We start from the raw sequence: 15,102 nt of genomic DNA on the forward strand, positions 1-15,102 counted from the left end.
CCTTTCCTACTCAATAAGTTTTGATCTCTAACCACAGGCCATAAAAGATAAATTAACCCTCTACTGCGCTACCTCTCCCCATCTTCTCTCCTTCGTTCTCCTTCTTCCTCCTTTTATCCTGCTCCCTCTCCCGATTTGTCTGTTTCTCTTGTTCATTTCCTTCCTCCTTCTCTTCTCTTCTCCTCCCTCCCTCTCTCCCTCTCTCCGTTGTTCTCTGGCTCGTGGGCCTGGAGCAGTGCGTGTCTGTGTATATAAAAGGTTGTTATGTGAGCTAGGTGCTAATTGGTTGGCGAGGTTCGTTAATATTCTCCTTGCAAGATCGCTCGTCAGGAACTGCGCGGGGAGGGGGTGGGGGACTGATGAGTGTGTGATTTTCCTCCAGAGAGTAAAGGAGAGAGAGAGAGAAACAGAGAGAGCATGCAAAGAAAAAGGAAAGAGGGGCGACTCGGGTTGAAAACCCAGTAGCCAAAGTCAGTTGCCAAATGGCAGAGCCACTTGAGAGGAGGGGAAAGGAGAATGCAGCTGCAGAGAAGGGGAGAGAAAGAGAGAGAGACCCACCGAGCGAGAAAAGGCGAGAGCAGTGGTGATAACGGCCCATAAAGGCTCCCATTGAGGGAGAGAGTGAATGGGAAGATTATGCTATCATATGGAGAGAAATTATCCCATTGTCCTTTTCCAGAGAATACTTGCGCAATGGGACGAAGGCCATAGACAGATAGACTTTCACTATTTCACCAGATGGATGTGTGCAGAGGAGAGGACCGGAGAGGAGAGGAGGGGAGTGATGATCGTCCTCTCTCTGATCTTCTCCTTCTCTATCTTCTCCTCTATCCTTTCTTCCTCTCTTTCCCACCCTGCTTCTGCTCTCTGTTTTTCCCCCTCTCCCTGTCTCTTCTCATCCTCGATGAAAGTGTTGCAGGAGTGCCCTCACCCAAAACAATACACATTGATCATCACGATCGACCCACCGACCAGGCGCCTCACTCTGTGTGTGTCTGTGAGAGTGTGGAGTGTGTGTGGACCAAATAGTGTGTGTGTATGTAAGAGAGAGAGAGAGAGAGGGAGAAGAGAGAGTGTGTGTGCCTGTGTGCGTGTGTGCGCGCGTGTGTGTGTGTGTGTGTGTGTGTGTGTGTGTGTGTGTGTGTGTGTGTGTGCGCGTGCGGAGCTGTGTGGTGTGCTGGCAGTGTGCCTTAGCTCACAACTTACCGCTCGCCGTGTTAGCAGAGAAGTGTAGAGATTGAGAGAGAAAACTAGCAGAGGAGTCAAAGCTCCTGCAAAGGCAACAGACAAATGGAAAGGAACACAGACTGCAGAAAGAGAGTGTGTGTGAGAGAGCGAGAGAGAGAGAAAGAGAGTGAGAGAGTGAGCAACAACAAGACAGAGGAGAGGAGGATAATCGCTGGATACTATGCCTGTTTTGTACACGCCATGCCATAAACTGGGTGTGTTGAAGCAGGCCTGGTGTGTGAACTTTAATTGTCTATAGGCAAAGCTTATTCATGAGGTCTCCCAATGAGCCCGCTTCACAGGAAGACATTTGATTAAGTAATGACTGCTGGCTTGGTATAAACACTGAGAGTGAACAAACAACAAGGGATGGAGAGAGAGAGACAGAGAGGGATGGAGAGAGAGAGATAGAGAGGGATGGAGAGAAAGAGAAGAGAGGGATAGAGAGAGGGAGGGGAAGATGTGAGCAGAGCAGAAGTCAGATCAGTTATGTGACTCCAATGACACTGAATTTGCCATTTAAGAAACAGAACATACTTGAACTAAGATAAGCAGATGTAACACACGCGTGCGTGCGCGCGCACACACACACACACACACACACACACACACACACACACATACCAGAAACCAGAACAAAAGATACCACCCCACCCAATCCAACCTCCCAACTAGTAACAGCCCAGAGCACAAGAGGAAGCGTTTAATTGGAGATAAGAGATGCAATCTGGGCATGAAAACTCCGAAGCTCTCTGTAGATCCTCCAGTATCCCAGCATTCCTTCTTCTGCCTCCCTGCTGCCCTCAGGCTCTCTTCTGTCAGGTATTTCCGAAGGTGTTTTGGATCACTTGGGCCTTTAATAAGTACTCGGCGAGCTGGCATGCTTAAGCAGTGGCGTGGGTCCCTTGTTGGAGGGTAATGCGAGGTTAATATTTCCCTCACGCTGCTGCCTTAAGCCCCTTAAGTGCTCTGGCAACTCTTAATCCATTGTGGTGCCAATGAAAACCCATTAGAAATGTTGATTCGGATGAGAGGTGGGAGGGAGACCCGGAGTGTGTGGACAGGGTGGGGGCTTAAATGATATTGTGTGTGTGGTGGGGCTTAGGGGTGAATGAGGGAGTGTTTTTTTTCTGGCGGGTGGTGGGGGGGGGGGGTAGGAGAGAAGAGATACACCACTGCGACAAATACAAACACATGTGGCACACACACACACTCACACGTGACTGCAGACACACACACACACACTCACACGTGACTGCAGACACACACACACACACATACACTCAACACAGACTCTCTCTCTCACACACACACACACACACACTTTCACACACTCTTCCATTTTACTCATGCTCTTTTGGGTGCCTGCCATAATGAGTGAACATAGAGCCAAATTAAATAGCATCTGCATCTCTACACAAAAAGACAATGGCCTGCGACAGGTGATCCGCAGGGTGCTTCGTCTGAGCTTGCCCAGACAGACACAGAGCCAATGGAGAGAGAAAAATAGTACTGTATGCCTGTATACCTGAATACATTCTCTCTTCCTCTTTCTTCACCCTCTTCTACCATTTCTCCAACCTACTATGACACCCACGCTCGCAAACTGGGACATTCAGTTTGTAAGAGCACATTGAGTGTCACTGGCGCACATATTCACAAGCAGCCAGTCTCTCTGCACGGCACACAAACTCTCCATGAACAAACCCGCTCAGTGTGGCAGCACATGCGTGTATATCACACACACACACACACACACACACACACACACACACGCACACACACGCACAGAGGAATTCATACATGTGATGGTTGTGAAGGCACACACACAGAGGAATTCATACATGTGATGGTTGTGAAGGCACACACACACACACACACACACACACACACACACACAGCCAAACATGTACTATATTATTCTTTGCTCTACTATCTGCTCTTAAATGACCCAGTCTCGTGACCCCTGTGTGAGACTTCTGTCTCCGTGGCGATGAACTGGCCGATTGTGATTGGCGGCCAGCAGGGCTGCGTACCAAACGGCTCCCACTGTATCCTCCCTGCCTAAATGGAGCCGGTGCGGCCGCCTCACACCGCCCGTCTGTTCGGCTCTCTGAAAGATGACCATTGTGGGCTCCACCAAGACATCCCCCCTCTCCTAACCTTCACAAAGATAACAAAAATGCAGAACTTCAGCATCTGCAAGCCCTCTCGCCCCCTCTCTCTCTCTCTCTCTCTCTCTCTCTCGCTCACACACACACATACTACACACAGACACACACACATTTTGCAGTGGGGACAGGGTTATATAAACAGGAGGCAGACAGAGGGACAGGCCACTGACCGTGACCCGCGCTGGAACTAGGGGCAGAAGAGCAGAGAAGACGAGGAGAAGAGAAGAGAAGAAAGAAAGAAAGAGGAGAGAAGAGAAGGAAGAGGAAAGGAGAGAGTACCGCTCAGCGTGGACACTAAGCCATCACCTGGATTCTTTGAGGAGGGAGAGAGAGAAGGTGAACGGGTGCATTGCGGATGGAAAGGTTACAAATGGAAGCAAAAGAGTAGGACGACCAATACAGCAGGTGGACAGCAGGAGGGGATTCCATCACAGAAGGGGTCACAGTCTCGCCCGGTGCGGACGTCCCCTCAAGCGGAGGTGTGAGTGTTTGGCCGAGGGAAACGGATCGTAACTTTCCCGTCTGTTTTACCCAGGGTGCCGTTGTCTCCGCTGCTGATAGACTGACGCTAAGCCACTGCGGGGCCTCGCCTTCCCCTGCGGTTGTGTTGCAACCGCGACGCATCCGGAGAGAGAGACAGGACGCTGCTGCCCCTTCCTTTTTACTACATCTCCTACCACCCTCATCACACACTCCTCCTGTGCCCCGCAGGCCTCTGCACCCCCCCCCCTGCCTGCCTGCTCCACCTTACAAGCTCCCCCTGACACCGCGGATATTAGGCCTGCCAATCACCGCTGCACGTTCAGGATAGCTGTAGGGCTTTGTGCTTGTGTGTGTGTGGCTGTGGCTGTGACTGTGTGTGTGTGTGAGAGAGAAAGCGAGAGAGATTGTGTGAGACTGTGTGTGTATGTGCATTTGAGTGTCAGCCTCTGTGTGTGTGTGTGGGTGTGTGTGAGGCCTGGGCAGTGCTCGGCGGAGCGAGGCGAGGGGTTGCGATATGCGATGTGATCGCCGTGTTGGCGAGGGCTCAGCGCGGATCGGGACGTGACATGGCAAAGCTTCTGGCGCTCACACACACTCTGCGCCCCACCAACGAGAGAGAGCGAGAGAGAGAGGATTTTGGCAGCCGTGCCCAGATAAAGCAGGAAACTGATTCATTCATTCGCGTGTAGCTTAGCCCGGATTGGGCATGTCAGCTCTGTTATTACCTGGTAATAAGCGACATCTGAACGTGTTATAACTCGAGGGGGAGGATTAAGGTACTGCGTAGCAGATTCTGTTCTCCCAGAGGGAAGAGAGCTGAGCTGTGCCTCACCCCTGCCGTGAAGAAAATGCATTAGCTGTGAACCTTTGTGTTAATGTGTCATTAAAAGTTCAGCAGAGAGCCACACTGTGCTGGCAAACACAGCAGCACTGCTACAACTCTTCTGACTGTGTTTGTGAACTGCACATGTGAGAAGAGCACGGTAATCGTGCGCGAGCGCAATTTCACTCTTTTCTCTTGCTGTGGAACAGCAGGAGGACCAGGGGAGAAAAATCAGGAAACACTTTACCTAAATCAGGAAACAGCATTACCTGAAATGTCTTTGGCAATGTAGGGGGGCAGGGGGGGCACACCAGGTTGCTTCTGGGGGAGCAGTTCACACCAGTGCGCCGTGTCACCACGGTAACGTGATTGCACTCTCCCCGAGATTGCACATCAGCCATTGTGATCTTCTGGGGTGGCAAATCCAGCATTTTGGCAAATTGTTTTTTTTTTTTTTTGCGGGTTGGCTGAGGCAGCGAGTGGCGGGGGGGTTAACACAGCAACACAGTGTTCAGTGGCCTGCTGGGTAAAGGGGGTAGGGCTTGGGAGCTGCAGTGCTGAGTCGAATCGAGGGGTTTGATTGGTTGGCGGAGCGCGGGGGGGAGAGAGGGAGGCGGCTTTGCGCCGAGGACACGGGCGGGCGAGGACACGGGGCAGGCGAACACAGCGCGGTTCTGTTCCGGGCCTCTGGGGCGGCGGAGCCGTAGAGCCGAGGAGCGCAGGGCAGAGCGGCCTGCCATCGTCAGGGCGCGGGCACAGAGGACTCATTGATCGCCAGCGGGGGGGGGACTCAATACACAATGAGACCGAGCCGGCGATCTCACCCCCCTCACCACCGCCCCACCACCACCACCACCACCACCACCACCACGCTCTCCCTCAGCCTGTGCTCTCTGCTGCTGCTCAGCCTCGTCTGTAAGTCCACCACACACACACACACACACACACAGCCACACACACACACACACATACACACACGCACATGCAATACAGTACACACAGACATATATACAACCTGACAACCATTGTCATGTAAATCTGTCCCCTTCTCATTCATCCTTAATGGCTTCCATGTCATGGTCATGTGTGCACTCTATACCAGTGCCTCTCCTCTCGTTTATCTACTCTCTCAAAGCCTTCTCTCTCTTTCTCTCTCTCTCTCTCTCTCTCTACAGTCTTCTCTCTCCAGCCTTCTCTCTCTCTCTCCATCTCTCAATCTCTCTTTTTTTGCCGCCTGTCCTAACTTTTTTAGATTTTCACAAAGCCCAGTCTTCCCGCAGTTTCTTTCTTGTTTGACTTTCACTCTTCTTTTTCTCTCTCTCGCCTCTCCTCTCCCTTCCCTCGGGCCCCTCCTGTGTTTCTGGCCCCCTCCCATTTCTGTGTTCTCCCTGTGTGAGATAATTTATGGGAAGAGGTGATTCACTGTGGGGTGGAGAGAAAGAGAGAGAGATGGAGAGAGAAAGATGAAGAGAGGGGATGAAGAGAAGGCGGAGGGAAGAAGCCGCAAAGGACAGTGAGAGCCAGTGAGCGATGGGCAGAAGGTTAGGGGGAGAGAATGAGGAGTGTTCTGAAGGGAGAGATAGACAGAAAGATGGAGAGGTGTCTAGAGAGAGGGAGGGAGGGAGGGAGAGAGAGAGGGATATAGAAGTAATGAGAGATAGGAAGGTTACATAGGCAGAAAGTTGAGAGAGAGAGAGGACCGAGAAACTGAGGAGACTTCAGAGGTGGAAGCGTTTGACACAAGCAGCGGAGAGGGTCAGAGAACCGGTTCGATGGAGTTTGGGAAGTGTGGACCTTCAATGTGGCATTAAAACGAATGCAACTCTGGGGGAGTAGTGGATGATTACCCAGTAGTGGGGGGAGAATGAGTGGCGAGGGAGGGGGGAGAATGAGAAAGAAATGATGAACTGAGAGGGAGGAGAGTCCGTGGGGACCCGGCACAGAGGGCGCCAGCAGGGAGAAAGAAAAAGAAAGCGACAGTGCTCTGACTTCTCCACACTCGAGATTTGTAAATACCAAAAGAGGTAGATGGGAGAACCCAGGGAATTGTTGCACACAGAATTATATATATATATATATATATATATATATATAGCATATTTTCTGATGAAACCACCTCATTATGTAAATGACTGAATGTGTTTGAGCAGCTCCAGCATTAGAGCATCTCATGCGTGTTTTGGCTGTCATTCCATTTGAGCTCCTTATGTTTCCGCTGCGGCGTTGCTTCCACCCATTCACACTGTGGCTGAATATGTATTTAAACGTCTCCTGTCCACAAAGAGCCATTCAGTGTCGGGGTGACACTGGCGAAGAATTAGAATAGGGGAGGCATGGAGGGAGGGTGTGTGTGTGGGGTGCAACACTGAGGGTCTTTAGCCTTGGCAGCGTGCTCCGTTATGTAATTCCTGCCAATAAAGCATTTTTGCCTTTGAATGCAAGACGAGGGGAGGGCAAAGTGGAGGGACGGCTGCCAGGTACTGTGGGGTGAGATGGTGTGTGTGTGTGTATGTGTGTGTGTGTGTGTGTGTGTGTGTCTGTCTGTGTGTGTGAGTGTGTCTGTGTGTGTGTGTGTGTGAGTGTGTTTGTGAGTGCGTGTGTGTGTGTGAGTGCGGTGTGTGTGTGTGTGTGTGTGTGTTTGTGAGTGTGTGTGTGTGTGTGAGTGAGTGTGTGTGTGTGTGTGTGTGTGCTGGTGGTCAGGGGGAGGCTGCAGGGGTCTGGAATACAGTTTTGGCCCAGCTCTCGCTGCCAGGGTAGCAGTGTAATTGCCCTGTAAATTTTCCTTAAGCTTCCTTTGTTGCGCGCGGCAATAATTGTCACCAGCGTGTACTGATATGACTGCGCTTGGGAACGGAGCGAGAGAGACACCCTGTGCTGTGTGGAATTATACAAACATATAATGCAGAAAAAAAAGAACATAGAAGGCATGAGAAAAAAAATAAAATGGTGATTGACTTGACATTGCAGACGGAGGGAACTGGAGAGGAATGGGGATTAATGTTGATGGGGTGTAATGAAAGGAGCACGTAAGTGTGGGAAATGGCACCGTGGAAGGAGGGTAAAGAAACGAGGAGCAGAGAGAGAGAGAAGAGAGAGAAGAGAGAGAAGAGAGAAAGCGAGAGAGAGAAGAGAGAAAGCGAGTGCTTGAGAGAGCGATTTGATTGAAATATGGTGATGGGACAGAGGGACAGTCAGTATGTGAAGGTCAAGAGAAAGGCAGTGAGAGAGAGAGAGAGAGAGAGAGAGAGAGAGAGATGAAGAGGGGGCAGCCTGCCATGGGAGAGAAAGACAGAGAGGGGGAGAGGAAGGGAGAGAGGGAGAGGGAGGAAATAGGCATGAGATAAATTGGGAAAGAGTGAACAGATGCTGGAATGGATGACAGTAATGAAAATATAAACATCATGAATAGAAGATTAAAAGGAGAAGCAAACGTGATTGGCCCATTGTGGGACCACTGCAGGGCAGAAAGCGAGGGAATCAGTGTAAAAAAGAGAAAGTAAGAGAGGATAAAAAGAACACGTCTCTTGAAGAAACAGAATTACTGGAACAAAGAAAGAAAGGAAAGAAACAAAATCCTGTCTCCTTTTTCCCATCGTGTTCTCTGCCTTCTCTTTTAGAACCGTTACAGTTTCATTTTGCCTCCTTTTTCTATCTTCCTTCCTCTTTCTGTTTCCCTCTCTCTCTCCCTGCCCTCCTCTCCACTTGGACAAAAACAGCATGATTATACTGCAAGCCTGAGCTGCAGAACAAATCACATTTAGAGAAAGAGAGAGGGGGGGGGGGTAGGGAGGGAAAGAGATAGAAATAAACAGAGCCCCCACCTGAAGACCCAGATCTGGGGAGTCAAGGGGAGAGAGAGAGAGAGAGAGAGAGAGAGAGAGAGAGAGAGGTACAGCAGTAAAAGGTATGGAGAGACAAAATGGGGGATGATGGCCCATGAGAACAGTCAGCTCCGTTACGAAACAGAGTGGGGTGGAGGAAGAGAAGAGAAAAGAAAAGGAAGCATTGCATGGAGCACAGCAGAGGTGTGTGTGAGGGGAAAATAAGGGATTAGGGGGATGGAGATGGAAGAGTGAAAGTGAAAGTATGAAATGGGGGGAATACGATTAGAGAGAGAGAGAGAGAGAGTAGGGGAGAATTACCGGTATGTGTATTTTTTTCGGGACGCGTTTAGGAAATGTTGGATAGAGTGAGTGAGTAAGGAACCGAAAGAGTGCACGGGGAACGGATGGGACCGGAACGAGGATGGAGGGAATTTGGAGTGAGGGTGAAAAAGGAGGAGAGGGAACCACAGAAGTGACAGATAGGGGTAATGGGGAAAAGACGAAGTGAGATTTGTAAAGGATTATGTATTATTTATAGTCCAAGCTCCTTTTTCACTGGATTTGATTGGCAGAGAGCAAGATTCCTTGGAGAGATTGCGCTGTAAATTTAGAACACAGAAAGAAGAGAATGAGGGAGGGAGGGAGAGAATGTGGGAGAGAGAAAGCAAAATCTCAGAATGTCAGCTTTTCTACTGAAGTTTCTCCTTCAGCAAAACTTCCTGATTAACCTGAGGCTGATGTTCTGACTGATATGCCAACAAACACCAAACACACACAAATGCATAAACACATGAGAGAGGACCACACACACACACACACAGGCTTGTGGGTGGGGAAGGTGAATTGGATTAAGGTGGGAGGAGGCAGAGAAGTGGAGATAGGGAGAGGGAAATGGGATGGAGGAAATGATACAGAGAGAGATGGGGGAGAGACAAGCAGGTCAGACATAGAGCCTATACAGAGAGAGATTGCGGAGAGCAAGCAGGTCAGACATAGAGCCTATAGGCCTACAGAGCAGGGAGAGCAAGCAGGTCAGACATAGAGCCTATAGGCCTACAGAGAGAGACCGGGGAGAGCAAGGAGGTCAGACATAGAGCCTATAGGCCTACAGAGAGAGACCGCGGAGAGCAAGCAGGTCAGACATAGAGCCTATAGGCCTACAGAGCAGGGAGAGCAAGCAGGTCAGACATAGAGCCTAGGTCACAGAGCAGGGGAGAGCAAGCAGGGCTCACATAGAGCCTATAGGCCTGCCAGAGAGACCGGGGAGAGCAAGGAGGTCAGACATAGAGCCTATAGGCCTACAGAGCAGGGAGAGCAAGCAGGTCAGACATAGAGCAAGCAGGTCAGACATAGAGCCTATAGGCCTACAGAGCAGGGAGAGCAAGCAGGTCAGACATAGAGCCTATAGGCCTACAGAGAGAGACCGGGGAGAGCAAGCAGGTCAGACATAGAGCCTATAGGCCTACAGAGAGAGACCGGGGAGAGCAAGCAGGTCAGACATAGAGCCTATAGGCCTAGAGAGAGAGACTGGGGAGAGCAAAAGAGATAGGAGAGGGGGAGAAAGGCAATTCTGCAATTTCTTTGGCGATATGGATACATCTGGCTAAACATACAAAAGGCATGATTGTGTGTGTGTGTGTGTGTGTGGGTGTGTATGTTGTGTCGCCGTGGCATTGCAGCTTTAGCGCGGTAACTCAGCACACTAATCCTGGGCGCCAAATCGTTGCCTTGGATTTAATATGGCTCGCGAGTCCTCGCGGAGCACCTGGCCTCTGCCCAGCCCTTTAATTCACGCGCTCTCCATCTCCTATAACTCAGCGTGGCCTCGGCGGGACCATTAGAGCACTGCGATATAGCCAGTGTATTTATTTGTGTGTGTGTGTTTTTTTTTTATTATTTATTTCTGCATTCGGAAATGATAGCTCTTGTCTTCGGCGGAAGGACTCCACATATAAAGAATCTCGTTCAGCTCCTCAAGGCGTTTGAGGGGGTTTTCCTTTAATTACATACTGCCCTCACCTGGATATATGATGAACTGTCATTACCTACAGAGTTTTTGTTTTGTCGTTGACCTATTTCAGTTTATTTCATGATTTAGAGCGGCTAGACCCTAGAGCGGCTCTGCGTGGACTATTCCCAATTAATCTAATTCAAGGCTTGTTTAAGATGTATTAGGCCATGCTAGGATTTTAAAGTGAGCTAGATTAGGCTAATCCGTTTTACTGGAAGCTTTTTTTCTCGTTTGCTCCATTGGTAGGCTACCTGCGTAGGCCCAGTTATACGGATGTCGACCTACCATATAAACAGCTGAGCACCTGTATCACAACATTCTGTTTCCACAGCTATGACGGTAGCCTACCATGAACGTCGCGGTCCTGCTCATTTTTCGGTTAGGCTAGGCGCACTTATGTTTATAAAGAATTGGCAGGACCGACCCTTGGGACGGATGCTTGCTCGTTCCACTGCCTGTCCTGTATTCACGATGCTGTCGTCGTTTCCTGCTCAGCATGCTGATTTCCATGAAGAGGCAACAGCTGTTGAAAGGCCCAGCGCATAATGGACGCTCAATTAGTCTTATTTAGTTTCAGCTCTCAATCCATTTAGTTTGGCATTTACCGCACTTTTGCTTTTAAAGCCGAGCACTCAGGCGGATTCCATAAGTATTTTAATTACTATCAGAAGCTTTGTTGACATTCTTTTGATATATAGCGACGTTATTACTCTTCAGAGTCATTAGACTTTGAATAATGGGTACGTTTTTGGATGACAGAATGGTGACTAATTGTAGTGATTAGTATAACAGTGGAACAACTTATAGGCCTACTCCTACGGTCATATAAATCCCAATATTGGCATCTCTATATCTGGTCTCTGTTCCTACATAATAAAATAGGTTATGTTCTAAATTGAAGTTTAAAGGCTAATCTGAATATTTAGCACATCTTTCTCCCATTGCGTAGGCCTTGTCTTGTCATACCCTACGTGTTCTTGTCAGTAGGTCTGATTCAATTTAAGCCCAGATAAATATCCTAAAGCGTGTATTTTTTTTATCTTCTCCCTTTCTCTCTGTCACAGTGCAATTAAGTGTATGCTACTTGGATTTATCCACAATTTTATTGGAAACATATCCTCTTCCTCCCTCATCTTCGATAATTTGATAATCTTGAATTTCCCCTGGGGATCAATAAAGTATCTATCTATCTATCTATCTATCTATAACAAGTAGCCCTAGACAGTATGCAAAAATACGCCATGTAGAGCCCGCGGTGTTTATTGTTTCCTGCTTTTTGCGCTGCGCATCCCCACAGTGCACCACAGGGCGCAGTGTGGAAGCAAACACGCTCTGTCTAGTCTTTCCTTCCACCTGCTGCTTCTGCCTCGGTGGTGTACGTTTGTTTTCTGGGCCGTTCTCTCTTCTCTTTCCTCTCGAACGAGAGCCAGTGTGTGCTGTAAATTTAGCAGCTCCTTGGCAGATAACAGCAACAACAATGACGTCATCCCTTCTAGTCAGTGGAATGAGTCACACACTGGATGAGAGCGGGAGAGGGACGGAGAAAAAGAAAGAGAAGGTGAGAAAAAACAAGAGAGAACTTCTGAGAGGTGCGGGGAGATAAAGAGAGGAAAGAAAGCCGAAGATGAGAGTTTGGGGGCAAAGGTAGAAAGACAGAAGGCAAGAGAGAAAACAGGGCCGAAAGAGTGATACAGAGAGCCAGGGAGAGAGCTAACAAGCTAGAGACAGAAAAAGTGTGTTCTGTCGTGTAATTGGGCTCTCTCGCTGATAGCGGTGTATAAATGAAAAGGCCAGTCGGTGAGATGCCCTGTGCGCTGATGGACGGTGAGCTCAGGTGTCGGCTCCGGTAATGATTTACTCAAGGCCGAACTCTCTCTGGATTCATGTCACGCAATTAGACCATCGCGCCGGCAGGTATCAAGAGGTCAGATAAACAGAAAAAAAATACAACAGAGCAAAATCGGAGTTATGGCACCGTAAAAGAACAATTATCATTGCTAAGATAAACTGATAGAGAGCTGATGAAAAATTTAATTGAAAATGAAAAATTCTACGTTCACCTCGACCTCGGTTGAGCTGTTATTCGAGCACTACGTGGCCATGTTTCCAGACATTTATTAAAATATGCAATTGAAACAAACAAATGTCTTCCTTGTATAAGGAATGTTGGAATGTTGTGGAAACATGTCTTTTTTATCACTCGTCTTGTCACCGCAATACATCGCATGATTTGTCATGATGAAATGAATTTGCAAATGGCCTGAAGTTGGTCTGACCTGCGAGTCTCCTTGCAGAGCTGTTTAAACTATAGTCGGGAAGAGTTCAAATATGTATGCACAAGAGTGCACGTGGACACGGCTCGGCTCAGAGTCAAGTAACCATCACAGACTTATGTCTGTCAATGTCTCACCGACTGAGCACCCAGCCATCACTCATTTCATTCACTGAAATGACTCAGACATGAAGAGCACTGGTCAACGGATGGCTGCAGTCTAAAAGGAGTGGTGGTCAAGTGGCTGATGCAATTAGCAAATACTAATGGAACTGATCATATTTATGGGCCATCGCGGGCAGTTGGAGTTAATTAATCACTCACTCTGTTAATTGTACATGAGGAAGCCCTCAGTCATTAATGACATTGGCTGTCTATCACTTCGTCTCCTTGTCTGTGAAGTTTCTCTGTCTGGCATGTCTGTATAATTAACAAACCAATGGCGTTCTCCATAGTACAGTGATGTAATTAACCTTAACCCTGTCTCTCTCTCTCTCTCTCTCTCTCTCTCTCTCTCTCTCTGCAGCGCGTGGCCAGGCGGTCCAGGCTGAGAATGTGACGGTGCAGGAGGGCGGCACAGCCCAGATCTCGTGCCGCCTGCAGAACTACGACGGCTCCATCGTCGTTATCCAGAACCCACGCAGGCAAACGCTATTTTTTAACGGCACCCGAGGTGAGGCCTCTCCAGCACCAAACCACACCACCACACACCTCACAACACACCACCTCATTCCCACATCACCCCAATCCCAAACTGCCCTTAGGGATGGCCTGTCCTCTGCACCCGGTGCCTTATCTTAATCCAACCTTAATGGTAAACTGAGCACTGAGGGCCCTGCCAAAGATAGAGAAAAATCAGTGAAGGGAGAAATCGGAAGTGATCACACCCCGGCAGACACGCAGAACAAAAGCAAAAGAGAGAAAGAGAGAGATAGATAGATAGATAGAGAGAGAGAGATACAAATGCAGGTGAAGATGAGCTGTGAATGACTAATATCGGCTTCTCTCCAGACCCAATCAAGGGGTTCATTCGGAGCCCAGACCAATAATTCTCCTCTGTGCACTAACACTTCACAGCCTGTTATTATCCAGGTATTGCTTTCAGATTGGCTGCAGCCCTCACTTGCCTTGGGTATGCATACAGGCACCGCTCTCAATGTGTTCGTACAAGACTTCGAATTAGGTTCTCAGCTGGCGCGCTAATAGAAACTGATAAGCTCCTTTTAGTGGACCAGTGAACTGAGGTATCCCCTTTAGACTTGTGCAAGCAAAATCAGGGCCCTGTCTAGGACAACGTTTTCCTCTAAAAGCGAGGCTTGGAGGAAGGTGAATCAGGATACCAGACAAAGCCCTGACATTTAGTTGCCATTTAGTGGGAGTGAAGCCATTCAGCGCTGCTTGGGTGTCTCGTGTTCCCACTGCAGCGTCAGACCACGAAAGACAGAAACCCTCTTTCTTCTGTTCTCAGACAGACAGACACACACACACACACACACACACACATAGTGATGAGGTAGTAAGTACTTAGAGGTACAAGCGTGGGCACGAATGGCGTGTTCACATCGTTTCGAGCAATAAACACACACATACGCACGCTTTTTTATGACCAGCACCATCTTTGGTGTGAGGTGTGTGTCATTACTCCTGAAGCCCAAGCTCTCTATCGAGTGCTGTGGCACAGGAAGTCATCAGGCAGAATGGGGAAATAAAACGTCTTACTCTTGCCAGCAGTCAATAGAAAGTAAGTTTGAGCGCTTATTTCAGACAAAAGCCATTGAGTTCCTGTCACAGTCTGCCTGTTATTATCATTATTTGTTATTATTATTATTTTCCTGACCGTCGATTTCCTCTCATTCTGCCGCCACAATAGGAAGAGTTATTCTCCTCTCACTCTCTCCGTGTCCTTCCCTCTATCTGCTGCACTTCTCCCCCTCTCTCCTCCTCTTATCTTCCATCTCTCTCCTTCTCTTTCTTTCTCTCTATCACTCTGTTGTTCTCTCATTCCCTCAGGCCTCGGTCAGCAGTTTTGTGGAGGAGTTGTCCTTGTTGTTGTTGTGGTTGTGGTTTTAACCCACACTCTTCCTTTTCTCTTCTTTCTCTCTGCCCTCTCTCGCTTCTTATCTCTTCCTCTCACACACTCATTCCTTATCTCTCCCTTTGACTCTTGACTCTGATTCTCTCCATCCCTTCACTCGCTCCCTTGTTTTTCTTCATCTGTCGCTTCCTACTCTCCCCCTCGGTCTTTGGCCCGTTTGATTCTTTTCTCTATGGCATCATCTATCTCTTAT

At 48.7% G+C, this 15,102-nt stretch overlaps 1 protein-coding gene across 1 annotated transcript in view; it reads left to right on the plus strand.

The window, feature by feature from the left end:
- The first annotated feature begins 5,351 nt into the window (after nt 1–5,351).
- Nucleotides 5,352–15,102, plus strand: part of cadm4 (cell adhesion molecule 4) — a 37,707-nt gene continuing 27,956 nt past the window's right edge. Inside the window, 2 exon segments of the mRNA XM_048260648.1 lie at nt 5,352–5,622; nt 13,341–13,487. Coding sequence (XP_048116605.1) covers nt 5,508–5,622; nt 13,341–13,487 — 262 coding nt within the window. The 5' untranslated portion in view covers nt 5,352–5,507.

This window comes from Alosa alosa, chromosome 13 (genome assembly GCF_017589495.1).
Source record: "Alosa alosa isolate M-15738 ecotype Scorff River chromosome 13, AALO_Geno_1.1, whole genome shotgun sequence".
NCBI lineage: Eukaryota > Metazoa > Chordata > Actinopteri > Clupeiformes > Clupeidae > Alosa > Alosa alosa.